The 25,787-nt window shown below is 37.7% G+C and overlaps 1 protein-coding gene across 3 annotated transcripts in view; it reads left to right on the forward strand.

Annotated features, from left to right (window-relative positions):
* The window catches only part of RBL1 (RB transcriptional corepressor like 1), a gene marked incomplete at its 5' end in the record, with an annotated part of 69,933 nt that overhangs the window by 30,584 nt on the left and 13,562 nt on the right, over positions 1 to 25,787 (forward strand). For 2 of the 3 annotated variants that reach the window (XM_081149785.1, XM_081149786.1), the window contains 8 exons: positions 2,160 to 2,297; positions 8,015 to 8,179; positions 10,332 to 10,464; positions 12,604 to 12,870; positions 13,636 to 13,847; positions 20,236 to 20,412; positions 22,479 to 22,550; positions 24,721 to 24,811. In XM_081149785.1, the coding sequence (XP_081005911.1) occupies positions 2,160 to 2,297; positions 8,015 to 8,179; positions 10,332 to 10,464; positions 12,604 to 12,870; positions 13,636 to 13,847; positions 20,236 to 20,412; positions 22,479 to 22,550; positions 24,721 to 24,811 (1,255 nt within the window). The remainder of the gene's footprint in view (positions 1 to 2,159; positions 2,298 to 8,014; positions 8,180 to 10,331; positions 10,465 to 12,603; positions 12,871 to 13,635; positions 13,848 to 20,235; positions 20,413 to 22,478; positions 22,551 to 24,720; positions 24,812 to 25,787) is intronic. The other variant, XM_081149787.1, reaches the window with a different exon arrangement.

Raw genomic sequence — 25,787 nt, forward strand, 5'->3', positions numbered from 1 at the left:
TCTCGTTATTGGTATGTCTCTTGTGTTTACTTTCTGGAATATCAGTATCCTCTTTTTGTCACTGATCTGAAATTTATAATAAAATGTCTTATTGTCAGTCTTTTCATTCATGTGCTGGGCATTTCTACAGAGTTGCTCTTTTAGTCCCAAAAATACGTCCTGCAGCAAGGGGTCATTTTAGTGCATTACTTCTTAGGTAATATATTGGCCACTGATTTATCTCACTGGAGCTTTTATTTTTCAGATGAAGGACATTCTGGATTGATCTTATTTTCTTCTCTTATTTTTCTTTTTTTTTACTTTTTAAAAAAATATATGTTTTTATTGATTTTTAGAGTGAGAGTAAGGGAGAGATAGAAACATCGATTAGCTGCCTCCTACAGGCCCCTACTGGGGGTCAAGCCCAAAACCTGAGTATGTGCCCTGAACTGAGCGGGAATCAAACCAGTGGTCTCTTGGTGGTTGGCACGATGTTCAACTAACTGAATCACACCGACTGGGCTCTTCTCTTATTTTTCTTTCTTTCTTTCTTTCTTTCTTTGTCTTTCTGTTTATTTTAGCCATATTTTAATTTCTAAGATCTCTTTCTTTCTCTCTGAGGTTATTAATTTAGATTTCTTTGAAGTTTTTTCTGTTGCCTGCATTGTCTGTCTCCTCTGAGTTTCTTTTCTTTTTATTTTGATCTTTGTCTTTCAGTGGGAGGTTTTCCTCAAATGTTGGATTATTATTGTATGTTTACTTATGTTTGAATGAGGTGCTAAAAATGACACATTAATAAACCCTTATGTTGACGAACAGTTTGATTCAAAAGCTCTATATGCAAGAGTGGGAATAAAAGTCCACCTGGCCAGTGTGGCTCAGTTGGTTATGCGTCATCCCATGCACCAGAGGGTTGCTGGCTTGATTCCCTGAGCATATGCTCAGGTTGTGGGTTCAATCCCCAGTCAGGCAACCAATAGATGTTTCTCACATCGGTGTTTCTCTCTCCCTCTCCCTTCCTCTCTCTCTCAAATCAATAAAAACATATTTTTAAAAATAAAATAAAAGCCTACCAGCCTCAGGTGATTATGTAGTATTAGAAACCCTCAACTGTTTGGGGAACATTTTCTCTAGAGAAGCATCTGCTAATCTCTTGCCTCACAGTTGCTGTTGTTGAACAGAACAAGGAAGGGAAACTTGATGTCACAATTCAATCTGCAGGCTTTTGCCCCAAACCTCAGCCTTCTGTGCCTGATGTTCTCAAGTTTTGAGTCCCTCTAGTTCAGTTCTATAGAGAATAATTCTTCAGATCTCTGTTGGGATAGACTAGAGGCCTATCATGTTACTCCTAGAGGGGGGGTTGGGTGGGCTTAGTTCTAATTACAGCAGACTTTCAAATCACCCATCCATGTTGGCCCCTTGCCCAACCACTACTTCTGTTCCGCCTGTGCTTGTGGTTGCTTTGTCTCTTCTCAGGTTGCATAGAGCAGATTCCTTTGTTATCATTGTCTATCTGCAGGCCCTTGGGTTTGACCAGTCTACTTTCTTCTGAGTAGTTTGTCATTCTTCCATCCACTTCTAGTTTTTATATATTATGGTTTGCAGTTCCAGATGACTCCTAGTTTTCTCCAGAATAGTTTGTTTCTTATTCTCTTTGTTGATTTGGAGTGATATTTGAAAGAAGGATGGCAACAAACGTCCTGTTTAAAACTAAAAAAACTGATGTTGAATCTTAAACTTGATGAAATAAGACTTTATTTTCTTAGTAAAATATTTCTTTCTCTGAACTTTTTAAAGTCTTAGCTGTGACTTTATACTACCTTTGATTTTAGTATTTTGGTTAGTAAACTCTTACGTTGACAAGACATTGGTAATAAAACTGTCATTAAAAAAAATTCCTAGTGCTTTTCTTTTAATGGGAATATTGGCTATTTTATTATTTGCTCAATTTTCAAAGCAGATTGTGATATATGCCTCATTTAAATGTATCTATATACATTTAAATGAGGATTATATATGAAAAGTTTACCAGTTTGACAATTCAGATTTTTATCTCTGATAATCTAGTACAATATAATATGCACAAGTGATTTTTATCTTGTTTCTATAGTCTTTTTTTATAGAGTAACTAAGGCTGAAATTGCTAGAAATATTAAACTGCAGTCTTTCTCTTCCCCAAGGTTCTCTTAGAGCAAGATATATTTCATCGTTCCTTGATGGCCTGTTGTTTGGAAATTGTGCTCTTTGCTTATAGTTCACCTCGTACTTTTCCCTGGATTATTGAAGTTCTCAATTTGCGGCCATTTTATTTTTATAAGGTGAGATGAAAGTTCTGTTTATGGTGTGCCTCACATAAGAATTCTGTTTATCTTAATTCTGAAGAAACAAGTTGTAGTGATGTTTGGAAAATAATTCCAGAAGTATTCTGAAAACATATATTCCTTTTGGGTGGAATCAAGGACAAAAGGGAAAGAATGAAGGGTATATAATAAATTAAGCCAATCTCACAGCTTTGGTTCTGTTTCTATCTCTGCCTGGCAAATATAACCAGGAACTAAGTAGTTAACTTTGAATTTTCCAAAACTATGAATGAAAATCATAATCTTGGGCTTCCTGTCAAGATGGCAGAGTAGTTCAATGAATGCAGTACTTGCTTCCTCCCACAACCACATGAAAATTACAACTAAAGTACAGAACAACCGTCTTTCAGAACCACCTGAAATCTAACTGAACAGAAGTCTTATAATTAAGGATATAAAAAAAGAAGCCCCATCAAGACTGGTGGGAGAGGCAGAGATGCAGAACAGGCTGGTCCCACACCCATGTTTAGCGGTTAAAATCAGGAGGGATATCTCTGTTGCAGTTTCCCCATGAGGAGCGAGGGGTCCGAGCCCTGCACCAGGCACCCCAATTCAGGGTTCCAATGATGAGAAGTCCCCATAACTTCATAACTTTGGCTCTGAGAACCAATGTTGATTCTGCCTGAATGCGATGGAGGGTTACTGGAGTCCCTGGCAGTTCCTCTTAAATGGCCCGTGCATGGACTCACCTCTCTGACCTCCATTGCTGGGCAGCAGCTGGAAAAGCCCCAGGGATGTATGGGGAGGAACTAAATTGTCTAATTTTGGGATCATGGTGGGAAGGACAGCTTTCTTTCAGACAGAATTGCTGGCAGATGCCTTTGCTCCTTTGTGAGCCCTCCTTGCACAGAGCTGGAAGACGGGCACCATATCTAGGTCATCAACCTGACTAACACTGTTTACCTTGTCTCGTTGATTCCCTGAGACCCCGCCCCATACAACTCTGGGGCTCACCCATGCCTTTTCCAGTGGCTTTTCCATACAAATGGCCTGTCTTTGCTCATGCAGCAGACTTTCCTAAAATCTCAAATGTTCTCAAACCCCAAACAAGCAGCAATCAGGCCTTGGCCTACTCTATACCTCTTGCTAAGTGGCCCTAGGTTGAGCACTAGCAGCACCACCCGGCCTCGGTTCCCAACTTGGTCTTCCCCAGGCACCTTGAAGCCCAGCACAAGTAGCAGCCATCTGCATATTGCCCTCTTAGCTCATGCCAGGTGGCCCCAGGCAGAGCACAGGCAGCAGCTGATCTTGACTTGCCACTCATGGGAGGCCTCAGGGACAGTGCAACCAGTAGACAGCTTTAGACCAGGCCAGAGCACCACCCAACCATCTCCATGAGTGACATACTCAACAGGCAGACTCACTGGGTACGAGTCCCGCTGAAGTGAATTTTGCTCCATGAGGTTGGCCCGTGCACAGCAGCTGCACCACTGTAGTCACAGCCAGTTCTCGCAGCCAATTGGCCTAGAGATAAATCCCTCCCATTGACGTGCCAGCAGCAATTAAGGCTCAACTACAACAAGAGGATGCACCTGGAGTCCCCACTTTGGGTAACTGGGGAGGCTGTGCCATTGAACCCTACAGGACACCTACTACATAAGGCCATTCTACCGAGACTGGGAGACGTAGAAGCTCTACCTAGTACATAGAAACAAACACAGGGAGGCAACCAAAATGACAAGACAGAGAAACATGTTTCTCAAATGAAAGAACATAACAGACCTCTGGAAAACTAATTAAACAAAATGGAGACAAGCAGTCTGTCAGATGCAGAGTTCAAACCACAGGTGATAAGAATGCTCAAATACTCAGTGAACTTAGGGGAAGACTAGATGAACTTAGTGAGAACTTCAACAAATAGATAGGAAACGTAAAAATGGAGATAGAAAACATAAAAGAACCAGTCAGAAATGAAGAATATCCCAGCCGGGCGTGGCTCAGCGCTTGAGCATTGACCTAGGATCCAGGTGATCGAAGTTCGATTCCCAGTCAGGGCACATACCCGGGTTATGGGCTTGATCCCCCAGTTAAAAAAAAAAAAAAAAAAAAAATTAGCTGAATTGAAGACTACTGTATGTGGAATCAACAGGAGGGTAGATGAGATAGAAAATCAGAGTAGTGATTTGAGAGATGAGGAAGCACAATACATCTGATCAGAACAGCAAAAAGAAACTAATCCAAAAAAATGAGAATAGGGAGCCTCTGGGGCTTCAAGTGTACCAGTTCACCTCATGGGTATGCCAGAAGGAGAGGAGAAAGCAAGGAATTGAAAACCTACTTGAAAAAATAATGATGGAAAACATCCCTAAACTGGTGAAGGGAATAGACTTACAAGTTCAGGAAACACAGAGGTCCAAACGAGATGAACCAAAGGAGGCCCACAGCAAGACCTCACAGTTAAAATGCCAAAGGTTAAAGACAAAGAGAATCTTAAAAGCAGTTCTCTATGAGGGAGCTCCCATAGACTGTCAGCTGATTTCTAAACAGAAATTTTGCAGGCCAGAGGGATTGTCACAAAATATTCAAAGTGATGAAAAGCAAGAACCTACAACCAAGATTACCCAGCAGAGCTATCATTTGGAATGGAAGGGCAAATAAAGAGCTTCTCCAACAAGAAAAAACTAAAGGAGTTCATCACCACCAAACCAGTATTACAAGAAATGTTAAAGGGTCTTCTTTAAGAGGAAGAAAAAATCAAGAATATGAATAATAAAATGGCAATAAATACATATCTACAACAATTACTTTAATGCAAATGGATTAAATCCTTCAATTAAAAGATACATGGAGGCTGAATGTATAACAAAATAAGACCATTTCATATGCTGTCTGCAAGAGAATCACTTCAGATAGACACACACATTCTGAAGGTAACAGGATGGAGAAGGATATTTCATGAAAATGGGAACAAAACAAAAAAAGCTGGGGTAGCAATACTTATACCAGACAAAATAGACTTTAAAACAAAGGCTATAGAACAAGAGACAATGAAGGACCCAGTAGTTCCATTTCTGGGTATTTTTCTGAAAAAACCCAACACTAAATTAAAAAGAGATATGCATCCATATGTTTATTGCAGCATTATTTACAGTAGCCAAGGATATGGAAGCAACCTTAGTGCCCACCAGTAAATGAATGGCTAAGGAAGAAGTAGTGCATATTCGCAGTGAAATATGACATGCATAAGGAAAAGAATGAAACCTTGCTACCTGCAACAACAGGAATGGATCTAGAGCAGCGATTTCCAACCTTTTTCATCTCATGGCACACATTAATTACCAAAATTCTATCACACACCAAAAATATTTTTTGCCAGTCTGACCAAAAAAATTGGTATAATTTTTATTGATTTACAAAAACAATAATAATAGTAATTACCAACCCTTTATGCTCCAAGTGACTTTAAAAAATCAGATGCCTATACTTGTACATAAGGATTTATGGTACCAAGAATTAACCAATCATGCCCTGCCTGGCGTGGCTCAGTGGTTAGAGCGTCACCCTGGGAACCCAAGGGTCAGGGGCTTGATTCCCGGTCAAGGGCACATACCTGGGTTGCAGGTTCCAATCCCTGGCCCTGATTGTGGTGCATGCGGGAGGCAACCAATCGATGTATCTCTCTCACATCGATGTTTCTCTTTCCTCTCCCCGCTCCACCCTCCCTCCCACTCTCTCTAAAAAAGCAATGGGAGAAAATATCCTCCAGTGAGGATTAACAACAACAAAAAGAATCAATCAGACACAACCCTATTATGTGACATGATCAATACGATGCTACTCTGTTACATGACCTATTTATTTATGGTTCAAGACGGCATTCACACCAGATGGCTATTGTGTTGACTGTTCAATTTTTTATTTTTTTTTACAATTTAAGGGAAAAGAGGTCAGTGCCTTTGACTAGTCAGGTATTGCGTATTCTTCTGGGACACAGGTTGGAAATTGCTGACCTATAGGGTACTGTTCTGAGTGAGATAAGTCAGACAGAGAAAGGCAGATTCCATATGATTTCACTTATATTTGGAATCTAAGAAACTAAACAAGCAGTCCAGAAGCAGATTCATAGATAGAGAACATTTTCCCTGGCTGGTGTAGCTTAGTGGTTAACTGTCGACCTATGAACCAGGAGGTCAGGATTCGGTTCCTGGTCAGGGCACATGCCCAGGTTGTGGGCTCAATTCCCAGTGGGTGTTTCTTTCCCTCTCTCCCTCCCTCTTCCTCTCTCTCTAAAATCGATAAAAACTTTTTTTTAATCCTCACCAGAGGATATGAGAGAGAGACATCAATTGGGTGCCTCCTACTCAGTAATAGATCATGCTCCTTTCCCAAATTTGAGCTAATCAGTGTGAATGAATCTTATTTATCCCCTCTTCTGCTAGAACTACTTTTATTTTATTTCTTATACAACATAGAGGTCACAGCTATAGTTAACACTTAATGTTACCTAGTGTTAGGATTTAAGACTAAGGCTACTATTACATTTATTGGCATGATTTAGTTAATATTTTGTCATCTAAGCCTATTGATGATTGAAAAGTTAGTTTTAAGAGTTAAATTTTTAATACCTAAAATATGCCCAAAGTTGTAGAAAATGCCAATCACTGGAAAGCTTATCTATTTGAATGAGTGAGATTTAAATATTTTTTTTCGTTTCTTAGGGAAAATTGCTTCTGTATACTTACTTTAATGTTTATGTGTATGCTTAGCTTTACTATTAGGAAATATATAAAATTTTATTCAGGGGAAAAGTTGTTTTTGCCCTCACCTAATAGCAATTTTTATGACATCCTTTTTCATTTAAGAAGTTAAGTGCCTTTGTTTTTAACCACATAAATAATATACACTCCTTTTTAAAAAACAGAAAATGCATATAAATATAAATATTAAAATCACATCAAAATTCTAATTATCAATAATAATAACATTAATACTTTGTATACTTACAGACATTGTTCTAGATATTTACTCTTTTAAAAATTTATTTGTATTTTTTCCATCACCATTTATGCCCTGTAAGGCCCTCTCCCACCTCCACCCACCCTCCTCCCCCTCAGTCACCTCACTGCTATCCATGCCCATGAGTTCTCTTCTTTTTCTTTTTTACTCAATCCCTCTGAAATGGAATTATAGTACATGTAAACAAAGTTCCTTTTAACTGTATTGTTCATTCTCTCCTTTTGAGCTGTTAGAAGGAATAATGTGAATTTAAAGTAGCAGTGGGCGGGAACCCAGTACCTGACTTCTACCACTGTTGGGCTGTCAACCAGTTTTCACCCATCGTCTCAGTTTTCCATTTGTAAAGAAAACATGAAAAACAGAAATGGATGTGAACGTATTTTGAAGATTTTAAAAACTCCTTCAGCTCTGGCCGGTGTGGCTGTTGGTTGGTGTTGTACCAGACACCAAGACATCAAGGTTCAATTCCCTGTCAAGTCACATGCCTGGGTTGCCAGCTCAATCCCCAGTTAGGGTACTTGCAGCCAGTCAATGTTTCTCTCATCAATGTTTCTTTCTCCTCCTTTCCTCTCTCTCTAAAATCAATAAAAACATTTTTAAAAAAACTTCAAAGATATCCTTGATTCTGTGTCATTAATAAGACAGAGCTAGTCATACATGCAATCAGTCTAAAACTAATTGCTTGAGACTGCATTACCTTCTCAATTTCTTGTCTCCAGGTTATTGAGGTGGTGATCCGCTCAGAGGAAGGACTTTCCAGGGACATGGTGAAACACCTGAACAGCATTGAAGAACAGATTTTGGAGAGTTTAGCATGGAATCACGATTCTGCACTATGGGAGGCTCTCCAGGCTTCTGCAAACAAGGTTCCTACTTGTGAAGAAGTGAGTCAGGGCAAGGCTGATAATCTTGTATTTTATAAAATAACAGCTTTATTGAGATATAATTCACATACCATACATTCACCGATTTAAAGTGTACATATCAGTGGTTTTCAGTATCATCATAGATATGTGCAGTCATCACCACAGTAAGTTTTGGAATGTATTTGTCACCTCAGCAAGAAACCATGCCTTTTAGCTATCACTTTCCTGATCCCTGTCCTTTCCCTAGCTCTAAACAACCAGTAATCTACTTTCTGTCTCTACTCACTTGCCTCTTCTGTACATTTCATATAAATAGAACCATACATTGTGTCATATTCCTTTGTGATTGGCTTCTTTCACTTATGTTTTTTTGTGTTTTTTTAATGCTAACCCGAGGATATTTTTTTCCATTGCTTTTCACAGAGAGTGGAAGAGAGGGAGAGGGAGAGGGAGAAGGGGAGAGAGAGAGAAATATTGATTGGCAGCCTCTGACATGCACCCAGACCCCTGGGGCCAGGGATTGAGCCTGCAATCGAGGTACATGTCCTTGGCTGGAATCGAACCTGGGATCCTTCAGTCTGCTGGTCGACACACTAATAACCACTGAGCCAAACTGACTACGGCTCAGTTAGCATGTTTTCAAGATTCATGCATGTTGTACCTACCAGCACTTCATTCCTCTTTGTGGTTTAATAATATTCCATTGCATGGATATATCATTTATCAATTGATGGACACTTGGGTTGTTTCTACCTTTTGGCTGTATGAATAATGCTGCTATGAACAGTCATGTACAAGTTTTTGTGTGGACATACATTTTAATTTTTCTTGGGTATATGTCTAGGAGTAGAATTGCTGGGCCATATGGTAACTGTTTAAGCTTTGGGGGAACTATCAGACTGTTTTCCAAAGTGGCTGCACCATTTAACTTTCCCACCATGAGTTATGAAGACTTCAGTTTCTCCACATCCTGTCCAACCCACTTACCTGTCTTTTTTATTCTAGCCATCCTAGTAGGCATGAAGTGATATCTCATGGTTTTATTTGCATTCTCATGATGACTAATCTCCAACATATTTTCATGTGCTTATTAACCATTTATATATCATCTTTGGAGAAATACTTATTCAGATCCCATGCCCATTTTTAAATTGGGTTATTTATCTTTTTATCATTGAGTTATAGGACTTCTTTATATATTGTAGATAGAACTCTTGTATCCAACATATGGTTTGCAAAACTTTTTTCCCATTCTGTCAGTTGTCTTTTTACTTTCTTGATGAAGTCCTTTGGAATACAAAAGTTTTTAATTTTGATGGTGTCCAGTTTATTTTTTTCTTTTGTTGCTTATACTTTTGGTGTCATATCTAATAAACCATTAATTCCATCATTTTTAATTTTTCAAATATCTACATAAAGAATTAAATACTTTTTATTAGTAGTATTTAGGATAAAAAAGCCAAAACTTTGTGACTAATACCTAAAAGTAACACATTTAACATGTTTGTATCATGTGAGAAATTGAGGTTTTTTCCTCCACCTCTGTGTTATTATTTTGTAACTCTTATCTTTTCATTTTTCTTTGTTGCTTTTCTGTGTCTCCTTATACTTTAATCTTGAGGTTTTTTTCCCTAATTCCGAACTACTAAAGGAACTTCCAAAACCAGAAAGAGCTTAAAAGAAAATGGTTTCTTGAAATCTCTCTTCCATGTATGTGTCTTTTGTCTTTTGCAGCACTAATTAATGACCAATCTTTAGTATTCATCAATATTTCCATTATAGAATCCATTGGGAAAGTGCAAAAAAAAAAAGCTATGCATTTGAAAGAAAAGGGTTTGAGTTGAGGCTCTTGATCTATTACTTAGTAGCAGTGTGTCCTTGGGTAATCACATTTTGAGCCTCAATTTTCTCATCCCTAGGTGGAGAGTTGTAGTGCCTTCCTCATAGGTTTACTTCTAATTGCCAATGAACTTAAATAGATAAATTATAAGATTAAGTGAGATGAATTCTACACACAATTTTACATTAACTATTAATCACATTTTGTGAAGAAAAAAGGAAAGGGAAATTACATAGTAAAAGAAGTTAACATTTTTCTCATGTTTTCTGTTACAAGTTTTTATCAGTAGGTTTATCTGTATGTAAAGCAAAGGGCTTTTGTTTTCAACAGGTTATATTTCCAAATAACTTTGAAACAGGAAATGGGGGAAGTACACAGGGACATCTTCCCATGATGCCATTGTCTCCCCTAATGCATCCACGGGTCAAAGAAGTTCGGACAGACGGTGGAAGTCTTCGAAGGGGTAGGTTCAACATTGGCAAAACAGTGAAAATAACGAAGATCATGTTTTCAGAGAAAATTTCAAGTCTTATTAATATATTTTAAATTTCTTCATCAAGATTTGCCTGGCTGGGCGTGGCTCAGCGGTTAAGCGTCGACCTAGGATCCAGGCGATCATGGTTCGATTCCCGGTCAGGGCACATGCCTGGGTTGCGGGCTGCAGCCGATCAATGACTCTCTCATCATTGATGTTTCTATCTCTCTCTCTCCCTCTCCTTTCCTCTCTCTGAAATCAATAAAGATATATTAAAAAAAAAAAAAAGATTTGAAGGGGACTAATGCTTACCTCAGCCTCCTAGTGTGGCTCATTCTGTACACTTTTCTTTAATCCTCGCCCAAGGATATTTTTCCCATTGATTTCTAAAGAGTGGAAGGGCGGGAGGAGCGAGGGAAGAGAAACATCTGCATGAGAGACCCACGGCAGTTGGTTGCCTCCCGTGTGCGCCCGGGGAACCTGCAACCAAGGTACGTGCCTTTGACAGGGAGTTGAACCTGCAACCCTTTGGTCTGTGACCCTTTGGTCTCTAACTACTGAGCCAGACTGGCTGGGGCTCATTCTATACTTTTTTATGTTAAGGTAAAAAGATTTCCAATCTGATTTTTAATATAATTATTTTTCTTAATTGCAGTGTCAATGTGAAAATAGTATTGGGCCTTTTAATAAACACACATGTCCTTTCCCAAATGATAGTGAAAAACTCTTTATAAGCTAAATCCCTGCTTTTCAGATGTGATGGAAATTACGTTCCCTTTCTCTATGTATGTCTCTATGGAAAGATAAGTGTTTAAAGCAAAGCAGAGAACTCTTTGGTGTGCTAAAGTTCATCTAATGAATGACTTATTTATACTTTCTTAAAATAGTTCATTCAAACCTTACTAATAGGAAGATTTAAGTGCATCTTATCTTCTCTTGTGATAGAACAAACTGATATGTACATTTTCTGAATTATGTAAGAACTTATTTCAGGCCTCTCTCTCCCACTAGACTTGATTTGAGCTACAGTGGACAGACACTCAATAAAAATTTAATAATATGTTATTAAGTTTTTATTGAGTGTCCATTGTAGCTTTTTCAGTACTGTGTAAAGGAAAAGATGATTTCAAGGGATTTGCAGCTAACTTCAAGGCTATAACGTGAGTCCTCTTTTGAAATGTAAGCTTTAAGCATTCCTAGCTAGATTCAAGGGCTGCCTTGGATTTCCTAGATAGAAGACATCCAGAGAGAGTCCTATTAAGGGGTAACAGGAGTAACAATAGAACTTTGCACTTGTTAACTGAGGACAGGAGTCAGAGCTGCTTTCATAACCCCCAGAATTATGGAGCAGTATTTATCAGACCATGACTATTTCCTTTTGTACCTTTTAAGCATATCTTGAAAATAGATTACATGACTGTCTAGTGAAAGTAAAAATAAATAATGACATGCTTTTACTTTAAAAACATATTCTATACCTTTAAAGAAACAATGGATTGGGGCAAGTGGGGAAGAATTGTGGGGAAAAAATGTAGAGCTGTAGGAGGCTAGAAAAACCTTTGCACCTAGTGGTGAGGGAAAGGAGAGCAGCTCCTGCAGGATAGCACTGGAAGAGAGACATAATTTATACCCTAACTTTCTTTTTAATCAACGTACTACTGCCAACCCTCAGATTAAGACAAGTTAAGCAATATTATCACCTTTACTCATCTTCTTTTTATAAAATATGATTTTGTACCTACTGAATTAGAAAGCTGCAGCATTGCCTTAAACTGCTACAAGTATGTGGCATGGGAGGTGAAGGCAAAACTGTGAACTGAATAACTGAGTTTTCCTTCTTCTTAAGTGTTAGTTATTAGATGAGATTGGAAGGCAGAAGCTGATGAGACCACTACTTAAATCTAGTGGCCACCTCATTCTCCCTCTTAGTTCACTGGCATTTTCACCTTTTATTGTAAGGACTTATTTCAGACCTCTCTCTCCCACTAGACTTGATATGAGGACACATTCCTAGTGCCTGGGATGGTAACTCGGTATCTTTTTGTTGAATGAATGAGTGAACCTGGTTCATTATTTTAGAATACAGATCAAACTGTTTTAAATTAAATTTATTTTTCTCTTTATTAGATATGCAACCATTGTCTCCAATTTCTGTCCATGAACGCTACAGTTCTCCTACCGCAGGGAGTGCTAAGAGAAGACTTTTTGGGGAGGACCCCCCAAAGGAAATGCTTATGGACAGGATCATAACAGAAGGGAAAAAACTGAAGATTGCTCCTTCTTCAAGCATTACTGCTGAAACTATATCAATTTCACCTGGGCAAAGTCTTTTAACAATGGCCACAGCAGTAGTAACGGGGACAACAGGACATAAAGTTACAATCCCATTGCATGGTAACATTTTAATGCATTTACTTTATATTTTTTCTGAGTTGGATAAATTTTAAGAAATATCTTGCTGTATTGGATCACATGGCCTTGCTAACCCAGTATTTTTTCTTGAACCTAAAAACTTTATTTTTACTTTTTAGAGCATTTTTATGCTTATAGCAAAATTGAGTGGAAAGTACAGAGATTTCCCATATACCATCTGTGCCCCCTGCACCCACGCAGATTCTCTCACCATAACACTCCTGCACCAGAATGGTGCATTTGTTACAACTGATGAACCGTCATTGACACATTATTATCCTCCCAAGTCCAAAGTTTACATTAGGGTTCACTTGAAATTGTATATTCTATAGATTTGACAAATGTCTAATGACATATATGGACCATTATAGTATTATACAGAATAGTTTCACTGCCCTAAAAATCCTGTGCTCCACCTTTTCTTTTGTTTTGAACCTATACTTTTTTAAAAATGTTCACATTTTATAAATTTACTGCCCTTCTTGTTAGCACTTATTTTCTTAGCTTTATAAATGAGTATATTGAACAAGAATTTTGTTTTTGACTAAGAAGTCTCCTTAAGAACTCAAAACAAAACAGAGCAGAAATAGAAAATAATAATGTTATTCCTAGAATTACTATTTTGTGGCTTTCCTCTTTTTTCTAACATATTCCTATGCTTATACACATGTTAGATAGATATAATTGACAACTTTTCTGGAACATGTGCAGCTTTTGCTAAAACAGAACTCTTGCTTGTACACATAGGTATTGCAAATGATGCTGGAGAGATTACACTGATACCAATTTCCATGAACACAACTCAGGAGTCCAAAGTTGAGAGTCCTGTATCACTTACTGCTCAGTCATTAATTGGTGCTTCTCCAAAACAAACCCATCTGACTAAAGCACAAGAGGTACAACCAACTGGAATAAGCAGACCAAAGAGAACTGGGTCCTTAGCACTGTTTTATAGAAAGGTACGTGTTTTTATAGTATCTAAAAAAATCTCATTTAATCAATGCAAGAAAAATTGAGTAAAAGCAGCTTTAGCTTTCTTTTTTGTGTGTGTGGTAAAATATATATAACACAAAATTTATTATTTGAACCATTTTTAAGTGTCATTAAAAGTGTATTCACCATCCATCTTCAAACATTTTTATCTCCTGTACTGAAATCCTGTGCCCATTAAACAGTAATTCCCCATTCCTCTTTCTTCCCCTGCACCCCGACAACCAGCCCCTGGTAACCACCATTCTACTTTCTATCTCTATGAATTTGACTACTCTGGGTACCTCATTTAAGTGGAATCATACAGCATTCATCCTTTTGTGGCTGGCATATTTCACTTAGCATGTCTTCAAGATTCATCCACATTGTACATGTGTTAGAATTCACTTTTTTTTTTTTTAATATATCTTTATTGATTTCAGAGAGAGGAAAGGAGAGGGAGAGGGAGAGATAGAAACATCAATGATGAGAGAGTCATTGATCTGCTGCCTCCTGCACGCCCCCGACTGGGGATCGAGCCTGCACCCCAGGCATGTGCCTTGACCGGGAATCGAACCCCGATCGCCTGGATCCTAGGTCAATGCTCAACTGCCAAGCCACGCCCGGCCGGGCCCCTTCCTTTTTAAGACTAAATAATATTCCATTATGTATAAATAATATATCATATTTTGTTTATCCATTCATATATGATTGACATTTGGGTTGTTTCTACCCTTTGGATATTGTAAATAATGCTGCTATGAACAAATATCTAAGTCTCTGCTTTCAGTTCTTCTGGGTATATACCCAGGAGTGGAATAGTAATTCCAAATTAGTTTTTTGAGGAAATGCCATGTTACTTTCCACAGTAACTGCACCATTTTATATTCCTGCCACGATACACAAGGATTCCAATACTTATTTTCATGGTTTTTAAAATAATAGCCATTCTAATGAGTATGAATCACAATAGTTTTAATTTGTGTTTCCCTAGTGATTAGTGATGTTGAGCATCTTTTCATGTCCTGCTTGTCTCTCTGTATATCTTTTTTAGAGAAATGTCTACTCAAGTCCTTTGTCCATTTTTCATTTGAGTTTTTTGTTGTTGAGTTGTACTTCTTTATAATCTCTGAATAATAACCCCCTTAGATACATAATTTACAAATATACCCTCCCATTCTGTAGGTTTCCTTCTCACTCTGTTGACCAGGTCCTTTGATGCACAAAATTTTAAAATTTTGATGAAGTCCAATTTAACTGCTTTGTTTTGTTGTCTTATGCTTTTGGTGTCATATCCAAGAAATTATTGCCCATTTAAAAATCATGAAGGTTTTCCCCTGTTCTCTTCATTTTCAGTTAATTTTGTATGTGGTGTAAGGTAAGGATTCCTTTTCATCCTTTTGCATGAGGATATCCAGTTCTTTCAACACCATTTGTTAAAAAGACTGTTCCTGCCCCATTGAATGGTCTTGCTCCTTGTCAGTGCTCATTCAGATACATATTTTAGATTTGTTTTGGGGCTGCTCTATTTATTGGCCTCTTCATGTCTGTTTTTATGCCAGTACTATACATTTGATTACTGTAACTTTGTAGTAAGTTTTGAAATCAGGAAATGTGAGTCCTCCAACTTTGTTGTTCTTTTTCAAGATTATTGAAATCAGGAAGGTTTTGAAATCAGGAAATGTGAGCCCTCCAACTTTGTTCTTTTTCAAGATGATTGAAATCAGGAAGATTTTGAAATCAGGAATCGTGAGCCCTCCAACTTTGTTCTTTATTTTCATGATTATTTGGCTTTTCAGTCCCTTGAGATTCCATGAGTTTTAGGATGGATTTTTCTATTGCAGAAAACATCATTGGGGTTTTCATAGGGGTTGCATTGAATCTCTAAATTTCTTTGAGTAGTCGTAACATCGTAATATTAAATCTTCCATCCATGAACATGGGTACTTTTCCATTTATTTATGTTTCTTTTATTTTTTTAACAATGTTTTGTAGTTTTCAGTGTAAAAGTCTTTTGCTTTCTTGGTTAAGTTTATTTTATTCTTTTTCATAAGTGGAATCATTTTCTTAATTCCATTTTTGGATTGTTCATTGTTAGTGATGTAGGAATGAAAGTGATTTTTGTGTGTTGATTTTGTATCATGCAACTTTGCTGAATTTATTTTTTCTAATAATTTTTTTATGGACTTTTTAGGGTTTTCCAGTTTTCTATACATAAAGTCATATAATCTGTGAATGGAGTTGGTTTGACTTCTTTTATAATTTGGATGCCTTTCATTTCTTTTTCTTGCCTAATTGCTCTGTCTAGAACTTCCATACTGTGTTGAATAGAAGTGCTGAAATTGGGCATCCCTGTTTTGTTTCTTAGAGGAGAAACTTTCATTGTGTCACTTTGAGTATATTAGCTGTGGATTTTTCACATATGGCATTTCATATACAGTATGGCATTTATTATGTTTTCTTCTGTTCCTTGTTTGTTGAGTGTTTTTATAAGACAAGGGTATTGAATTTTGTCAAATGCTTTTTCTGCATTAATTGAGATAATCATATTTTTCTTCATTCTATTAATGTAGTGTATTACACTAATTTTCATATATTAAACTATCCGTACATTCCAGGCATAAATCCTACATGGTCACAGTGTAAGATCTTTTTAATGTATGCTGTTACATTCAGTTTGCCAGTATTTTGTTAAGGATTTTGGTACTATTCAAAAGAAATAATTGTCGGTAGTTTTTTTAACCTTTGTTTAACATTAGTATCAGGTAAGGTGCCTTTAGCCTTTTAAAACACATATGTGACCTCTTAAGAGAACATTATGATCTTGGTGAGTTATGTTTGGACTCAGGCTCATATGGTTTGACTTCATTTCCTGATATAAATTATGTCTCCTGTCAGCTTGTATTCTCTGTCTTTTTTTTTTAAATATATCTTTATTGATTTCAGAGAAAGGAAAGGAGAGGGAGAGAGAGACAGAAACATCAATGATGAGAGAGTCATTGATCGAGCCCGCAACCCAGGCATGTGCCCTGACCGGGAATCGAACCCCGATCGCCTGGATCCTATGTCGACACTCAACCGCTGAGCCACGCCTGGCTGGGCTCAGCTTGTATTCTTACATAACTTCTTATTACATAAGCAGTTGACCATCCTCTGGAATTTACTCAAATTCCATTGTGTTATGTTGCTTTAGATGGGAGTTTATTATGGGAAAATTACATCTTAGATCTTATGGATAAGCTTAAATTCCTTTACTTACAGTTAATCAAATATTTGTAACCAAATATGACTCTTCTCTAAAAAAAAAATACATATCCCAGAACTGGAAGATAATTCTCTAATCAACAATTAGATGGCTGGCTAACCCTTTTTTTTTTTTTTTTTTTAGCCCATTCTTAAGAATTGTAAAAGAAAAAGAAGGCACTCTGTTTTGTTTTCTTCTAGTATTGTAATTAGGATTTAAGACTTTAAAAATTTAAGAAATTCATGATTTTTCCAAATTATCTTTTGATGCAACTCAAAGTTTATTTCTTCTAGTCTTTTTTCTAATAATTCTTGAGAGACTTGCCCTTTCCTCTACCTCTCACTACCTTCTCTACTCTGCCACCTACACAACTACTGCCTACCTCTTATGCCTGTCAAAGGCCCATTTTTTATGTGTGTGTGGTTTTTTTTTAAATATATCTTTATTGATTTCAGAGAAAGGAAGGGGGAGAGAGAGAGAAACATCAGTGATGAGAGAGTCATTGATCGGCTGTCTCCTGCACGCCCCTCACTGGGGATGGAGCCCGCAACCCGAGCATGTGCCCTGACCAGGAACTGAACTGCGATCCCCTAGATCATACATAAGTTGATGCTCAACTGCTGAGCCATGCCAGCTGGGCCAAAGGCCTGTTTTAAAAACAGTTTCAGCCCGGCTGGGCATGGCTCAGCGGTTGAGCATTGACTTAGGATCCAGGAGATCACAGTTCAATTCCCGGTCAGGGCACATACCCAGGTTGCGGGCTCAATCCTCAGCAGGGAGCGTGCAGGAGGCAGCCAGTCAGTGACGACTCTCTCATCATTGATGTTTCTCTCTCTCCTCTTCTCTCTTCCTCTCTCTGAAATCAATAAAGATACACTTTTTTTAAAAATTACCATTTAAAAATTATAATAAAAACAGTTTCAAGTGCATTTTCCCTACTCATTCCCTATTTTTAAAAATATTTATTGATTGCTTTTTTTAGATAGAAAGGAAAGGAGAGAGAGAAAAACATCAAATTGTTGTTCCACTTATTTATGTATTCATTGGTTGCTTCTTGTATGTGTCCTGATGGGGAATCGAGCCCTCAACCTTGGCATATCGGGACAACTCTCAATCAACTGAACTACCTGGCCAGGGCTTCATTTCCTATTTTAATTTTCAAAATGGCTACTGCCTTTGATAATGAATCTAAAATTAACAAAGGCCCGGCTGGGCATGGCTCAGCGGTTGAACTTCAACCTAGGATCCAGGAGATGCCAGTTTGATTCCCAGTCAGGGCACATGTCTGGGTTGCGGGCTTGAGCCCCATTCGGGGGCCATGCTGGAGGCAGCCGATCAATGACTCTCTCATCATTGGTGTTTCTCTCTCTCTCTCTCTCTCTCTCTTTTCCTCTCTGAAATCAATAAAGATTTTTTTTTTTAATTAAAAAAATTAAATTAACAAAGATACGGCTTTATTTCCGAATTTTTAATTCAGAATTTATTTCAGAATCTAGCCTGTCCTTTTTCTTTCATTTAATAATAGCCTACTTGTACAGATTAGAAACTAGAAAATTTTATCCTAGAGGGAATAGGATGTCCATGTCTATAATTAATTTTAAATGACCACTTCTTGAGTAAATTGCAGCTACTATCCAAACTGAATTCACTGTGATGTTGGTGTTTTATACCTAAATAGAATTTACTGTCAACTTTTTGTTAGAATCAGAAGCCTTCCGGAATATGCATATCTTTAAGGCCTTGAATCAGCTCTGTAAAAGACACCTAACAAGTATTACTTAATTACATACTATATTTAATCCTAGCTAGGGTGTATGTTCTATCAGGAATGTAAAGTTCTAGCCTCTTTCTCACTGCTCTTACCCCAGTAGTTCTAGAAACAAAGGGATGGGATGCAGAAAATGAGTTGCTATAAAGTGACTCACCAGTAGTTTTGGAGTCAACCACTTGTTTCTCTACCAGAGTAGTGTATTGGATAACTTACATTTGTTTTTCAGCTCAAGTTTGTGGATTTTTTTCCCTTCCAAAGATACTTTTTTGTAAGTAATGCCTTATGCTTTTTTCATTTTTTCCCTTGAACATTTAAATTTAAAGACTTAGTTTAAACAGAATAGTCTAGTTTAGAAATACCACAGCAGAGTTACCAATTCTTAAAACAATAAAACATAATGCTTCTAGATGATTAGAAACCATTTTAGAATCTGCTTTGTGTTAGTATCAATTCATATAATAATGTATGTGTATACTTTGTGTGTGTGTGTGTGTGTGTGTGTGTGTGTAAAAGGTTCAGGGCATTACACTGAATTTACTCTGACATACTTAAAAACAAAAAAGGTATCTCATTTAACATTCCTTTCATGTGTTCATAGAAAGAGTATAGACTGTATGGGAAATTGTTTAAATGGGTTTGCTTTCTGACTCATTTTTCTAGTCAAACATGCATTTTAGTTCTTTATTTTCTGACATTTTAGGTTTTCTAGCAATTTTACCTGAACCAAAAGAAAAAAGATAGATCTGATCAGTTGAAAAATTATGCATTCATAATGGCTGTAATCCAGTAAATTCTACATTTTAGTGTTTCTTACTTTATATAGATGGCAGCATAAAGTAGCCGAAGACATCTTTTCAAAAATAATTTTTAAGGTGTCCTGGCTGGTATGACTCAGTTGGTTGGGCATCACCCTGTGCACTGAAAGGTCGGGTTCAATTCCTGATCAGGGCACATGCCCAGGTCGTGGGCTCGATCCCTGGTGGGGGGAGGTGCAGGAGGCAGCCGATCGATGTTTCTCTCACATCAATATTTCCCTCTCTCTCTCCCTTTCCCTTCCTTTCTCTAAAAATCAATAAAAATTCAAAAAAAAATTAAAAATAAAGTAGCGTGGTTGCCATTTTAAAATAGTAATGATAATAATAATTTTTAAGGTAGTTTTTTAAAGAGGATTTTGTTTTAACCTATATCCTTCTGCCATAGCAGTGAACTCCCACTATAGAATAGAAATTTTATGTAATTTAAGATATCTACTGCCTAGGTGCTTATTAATCTTGATCTGAAAGCCTGTGTTCATGGTAAGACATAAATTTAAGAAATTATTTTTACTTAGTTTTTTGCATCAATGTGCTACCTTCCATCTTAGGTCTATCATTTGGCAAGTGTACGCTTACGTGATTTATGTTTAAAACTGGATGTTTCAAATGAGTTACGAAGGAAGATATGGACGTGTTTTGAATTTACTTTAGTTCACTGCCCTGACCTAATGAAAGACAGACATTTGGATCAGCTCCTCCTGTGTGCTTTTTACATCATGGCGAAGGTAATGTATAAGTTGGGGGAAGTTCTTGGCCCTAGTTGCCTATCTTTGAAGCATGAGGTAAAACTCTGTTGCACTTGATCCTTGGTTTGCCTTAAGTGCTATAAGCTAACAGTGCCCATCATCACTGATTAAGTAGTAAATTCCAGCTACTATATCTATTCTCTGGATTCTCCATTTAGTGTTATCATCATCAGCCTTCCCACTCTATAAGTATACATTGGTTGTAAAGAAGTTGGGAAAGGCCCTGCCGGGCGTGGCTCAGCGGTTGAGCGTCGACCTAGGATCCAGGCGATCGGGGTTCGAGTCCCGGTCAGGGCACATGCCCGGGTTGCAGGCTAGATCAATGACTCTCTCATCATTGATGTTTCTCCCTCTCCCTCTCCTTTCCTCTCTCTGAAATCAATAAAGATATATTAAAAAAAAAAAAAAAAAAGTTGGGAAAGGCCTTAGAGACTCTTTGTAGTAAAGTAGCTCTCCCCACTATTCATGTGGCAACACTCTTTCCACCCCGACCCCTGTGATCCCTCTAATCTGGTACTTTAAAGCAACGTGATCATTACATTGTAGGTGAATAACTCAGGCCCAGAGCTGAATGTAACTTGGCCAGAGGTACACAATAAGTGGCAACCTAGGATCTCCTGATTCATAATCTAGTGCTAAGTAGGTTCTGTGGCCTTGGCCAGTATGTTCAGTGGTTAGAGCATCAGCTCATGGACTGAAGGGTCTTGGTTTCAATTCCTGGTCAGGGGCACATGCCTCGGTTGCAGATTCAATCCCCGGCCCCAGTCGGGGCTTGTGCGGGAGGCAACCATCGATGTGTCTCTCATGTCGATGTTTCTCTCTCCCCCTCAACTCTAAAAATCAATGAGAAAACATCCTCGGGTGAGGATTAAAAAAGTAGCTTCTGCCCAGCCAGGTGTGGCTCAGCAGTTGAGCGTTGACCTAGGATCCAGGCGATCAGGGTTCGATTCCCGGTCAGGGCACAGGCCCGGGATTGTGGGCTCGATCAGTGACTCTCTCATCATTGATGTTTCTATCTCTCTCTCTCCCTCTCCTTTCCTCTCTCTGAAATCAATAAAGATATGTTTAAAAAAAAAAAGTAGCTTCTGTGACCTTCCTTTCCCGTGACCTACTGTGCCTCCTCTGAAGAACAGTTTGTTGTCCAGTCGCTACAGCATGTTTTAGCTTATAAAAGCGCATACCTTGTTTTTTAAATTTCTGATATATCTGAAACAATCATCTCTAACGTTGGTCTTAACCGAACTGACCACGCTGGCAGTCTTAGCAGACATACATAGTTAAGACCTAATTTTTAAGCTTTTTGAGTCAGAGGAAATGTTTTCAAATTCCTTTGTGGCACCCATTTCACAATGCCTCACAAAATAGGTATTAATTAATGTTTTTGACTAATTTGTGTTTTCTAGAGAACTATCAGTTCAGGCTTTGCCATTTCTAGCTCAACATTATGGAGAACAGATTAAGTGCTAATACACAGTAAAGCAGAGGGAAAGAGTCTTTTAAGTGAACTTTACTGATAACAAATAGACCAGAATATATTCCTTTATGGATCACTAACCCATTTTCTTCCCTTTAGCCACCACTGTGACTTTTTAGTCTAAGCATTAGAAACCATACAGTCTCTCCTGACATATTAAAAACCTAATTTTATGATAACCACTGATTTTTATTGTAAATCACCACAAGGCATTTTCTATCATTTAGTATGTAGTTAATTTACTTTTAAATACTTAAAAACTAATAAAACTGGAGACTGTGATTCAAAAGGTCTGAATTTTCTTGTATCATTCTTTTTATAAAGAAAGGCATTTTCAATAAAGTTATACCATAGATTAATGAAACTATTAGCTGAGTCCCCACAGGCCACAAAGCCTGAACTTTAAAGGTACTAAAAATCATGTATGGTAGTGATTTTTAGTCATGGACTTGCCTGAGGTTAAATGGCTTTCTGCAAGAGTGCTCTCAATGCCAGCCTATAATTGAAGTGTTTGTTCAGAGCCATTTTTCTTTTAGGAGCAATTGATAAATGCAGTTTTTCTTTTCCTTAGGTAACAAAAGAAGAACGAACTTTTCAAGAAATAATGAAAAGTTATAGGAATCAGCCCCAAGCTAATAGTCACGTGAGTAACATTATTTTTCTTCTTTTCCAAAAATAGATTTGTACTATTTCTCTAATGAGAAGTCATATAAAATGTAAGCTTCACCCATCCGGGCGTGGCTCAGCAGTTGAGCGTTGACCTAGGATCCTGGCGATCGGGGTTCGATTCCCGGTCAGGGCACATGCCTGGGTTTCGTGCTCAATCCCCAATTGGGGGTTTGCAGGAGGTGGCTGATTAATGACTCGTCATTGATGTTTCTATCTCTCTCTCTCCCTCTCTCCTTTCTTCTCTCTGAAATCAATAAAGATATATTTAAAAAAAAGAAAAAGGTAAGCTTCTTTTATAGTTTTACTGTATTTTTGATTTTTTGGTTTAATGGATGTCATTAAATTAAAGAGACAGTTTCAGTAGAAGCCAGGAAGTTGGCTGTTCCCCATTCGTGCATATATTTGCATATACTTCTCACACAGTTTCCTATTCCATTTGTTCATCTGTTAAGTGGGGACATTTTCACTAGAAAAAAATATATAATAATATGTTCTTTAATTGTATGAGATTTGAATCTCTGGTGTTTAAATGCAGTGAAATTTGAGGATTTATTAACTGAAATTCAGCTTCTTTTGTCATCTGCAAAGAATCCTTTTTTTTTTTTTTTTAAATATATTTTTATTGATTTCAGAGAGAGGAAGGGTGGGGAGAGAGAGAGAGAGAAACATCAATGATGGAGAGTCCTCATTGATCAGCTGCCTCCTACACCCTCCCCCCCCCCACACTGGGGATCAAGCCCGAAACCCAAGCATGTGCCCTGACCAGGAATTGAACCCTGATCTCCTGGATCCTACGTTGATGCTCAGCCACTGAGCCACACCTGACTGGGCTACAAAGAATCTTAATGTTTGTATCTTTGACTAGATGTCAAACATTTCTGATAATGTGCCCAGCCGGGCGTGGCTCAGCGGTTGAGCATTGACCTAGGATCCAGGCGATCAGGGTTCGATTTCCGGTCAGGGCACATGCCCGGGTTGTGGACTCGATCAATGACTCTCTCATCATTGATGTTTCTCTCTCTCTCTCCCTCTCCTTTCCTCTCTCTGAAATCAATAAAGATATATTAAAAAAAAAAACAAAAAACATTTCTGATAATGTTATAATAGCCATGTTGAGAATCCTGTACAACTTTTCAGCCATGGAAATATAAAATGTTAGCATAGTTGTCTGGCACATAATAAGCATTAATGACTGTTAGATCCGTATTATTGTTGCTATTGTAGCTGAGGACATAGTTGGGTTACCTTAAGGCCATTCAAGAGCTTCGTTGCTCTGCTCTAAGGGAGCGTAATGGCCTCTTCTCTGGCCCCCCGTGATCTGCCATTTTAAGAAGAAAGGTGGTGGCTCAGATATCTTAGGCAGGAGTAGTGGTAGTGACACCCCTTCTAACAGTGCCCCACCAATAGTTTTATTTCTTTACTTAAGCCCCAAAATACCCTAATAGTGAGTGATTTAGAGATATTAGAAGAGCCAAGTACAAGTGTTTGTTATATACTGTGACAGGCTAAGAGTTTCTGAGCCTCTTTGGAAAAATCCCTCAGGAACAGAGCCTAGAGAGGTCCAGATTGTCTTTAAAGATCATTAAGGTAAATTTACTGTGTGTCAAAATGGGCCACACCAGAGCTCCCTAAATGTCTTCTAAATGCTAGTTCCCGTAGGATGAAGGGGAAATGGATCGTTCCTATCAGCTGTCTTGGAGATAGGAAAGAGTTTAGGGCCAGAAACAGGACAGATTTGCATGTAGGCATCTGAAAGGGGATGGGAGCGGGAGCAAGCCCCAACGAGAGCAAACTCTGACTCTCAGGGAAGGAGCTAAAGGGAGGAGCGACTTCAGATCTGTGAACTCACTTTTATTTGGCAAAACTGCTCTTCAGTGTTTAGTTGCTATCTATGTTACTTAATTCTTCTGTTTACATTGTAAACTCCTATACTGGCATATTTTAGGTGTAGGCTCAGAATCTGCTTCAGGATTCCCTCTTCAAAGATGTTTGTCATAATCTACGTTTACCAGACTAATAACATCTTGCCCTTGATGATCACCCATATAGGCAAATACTTATAATTGGTTGATATTTTGTTGCCCCTGTTTTAGTTTGGCTTAACCTGTGACTCAGCATTCTTTTTTTCCCCCCTCTGAATATAGGTCTATAGGAGTGTACTGTTGAAAAGTATTCCGAGAGAAGTTGTGGCTTACAATAAAAAAATAAATGGTGATTTTGAAATGACAGATTGTGGTAAGTAGCCCAACTTAACATTCTCTATGCACTACACCTTTGATTACATTGTATATAATAAAGTGAATGTCAGGCAACATAGAGTCAGTGATGTAGGTGGGATAGGTGTTACATATGTGTTTTGGGAAGAAATAAAGTTTTTGATAAATATGGGTCAGATCCCTCCTCCAAATGCATTGTGTATTGAGACCATTAATTTTGTCCCCTGTCAATTGTGTTTTAGAAGTTTTCTACTCCACTTATGTACATTACTAAAACACATAAAAGGCACTTACATTTTTAAAATACAATAGTCCTCCTTTATCCACAGTTTTCTTGATTTCAGTTACCAGCAATCAATGGAAAATTCCAGATATTTTGAGAGTGAGAGAGAGACCACATTCACATTTTTTTTGCATTATATAGTTATAATTTTTCTATTTTATTATTAGTTATTGTTTTTAATCTTTTACTGTGCCTAATTTGTAAATTAAACTTTATCATAGGTATGTACATATAGGACAAAACAGTATATGTAGGGTTCAGTACTATTCAGTGTTTCAGGCATCCACTGGGGATCTTGGAACATTCCCCTTTGAATAAGGGAGGACTACTGTAAATCTGAGTAACAGGGAAAGTAAGATAACTGTCAGTGATCTGCCCTGGAAGACAATTAAGGAAATGTCCTTTTTATTAAAAAGTGTACAAGTATTCTGCCACCACTGGCAAGGCTGCTACCTTGTTGCTACTGTCTAAGACTTGAGGCACTAGTAATTTTTTTCAAAGAAAAAAATCAAATGTTCTGTATTCATATGTTGATAAATTGTGAAAATGCCTCTTCTGTCCATCTTCTTTTCATTGTCTTATCTTTCCATTTACTTAATGTGTATACACAAGGTTAGGCAAAAGTAGGATTATAATTGGGAGTATGTGAAACACAGTTTATTCTTGTATTATTTACTATTCTATTATTTTTCATATGAACAGCTGTAAACCT

The sequence above is a fragment of the Miniopterus schreibersii genome, assembly GCF_964146895.1.
Source record: "Miniopterus schreibersii genome assembly, chromosome: 10".
Classification (NCBI taxonomy): Eukaryota; Metazoa; Chordata; class Mammalia; order Chiroptera; family Miniopteridae; genus Miniopterus; species Miniopterus schreibersii.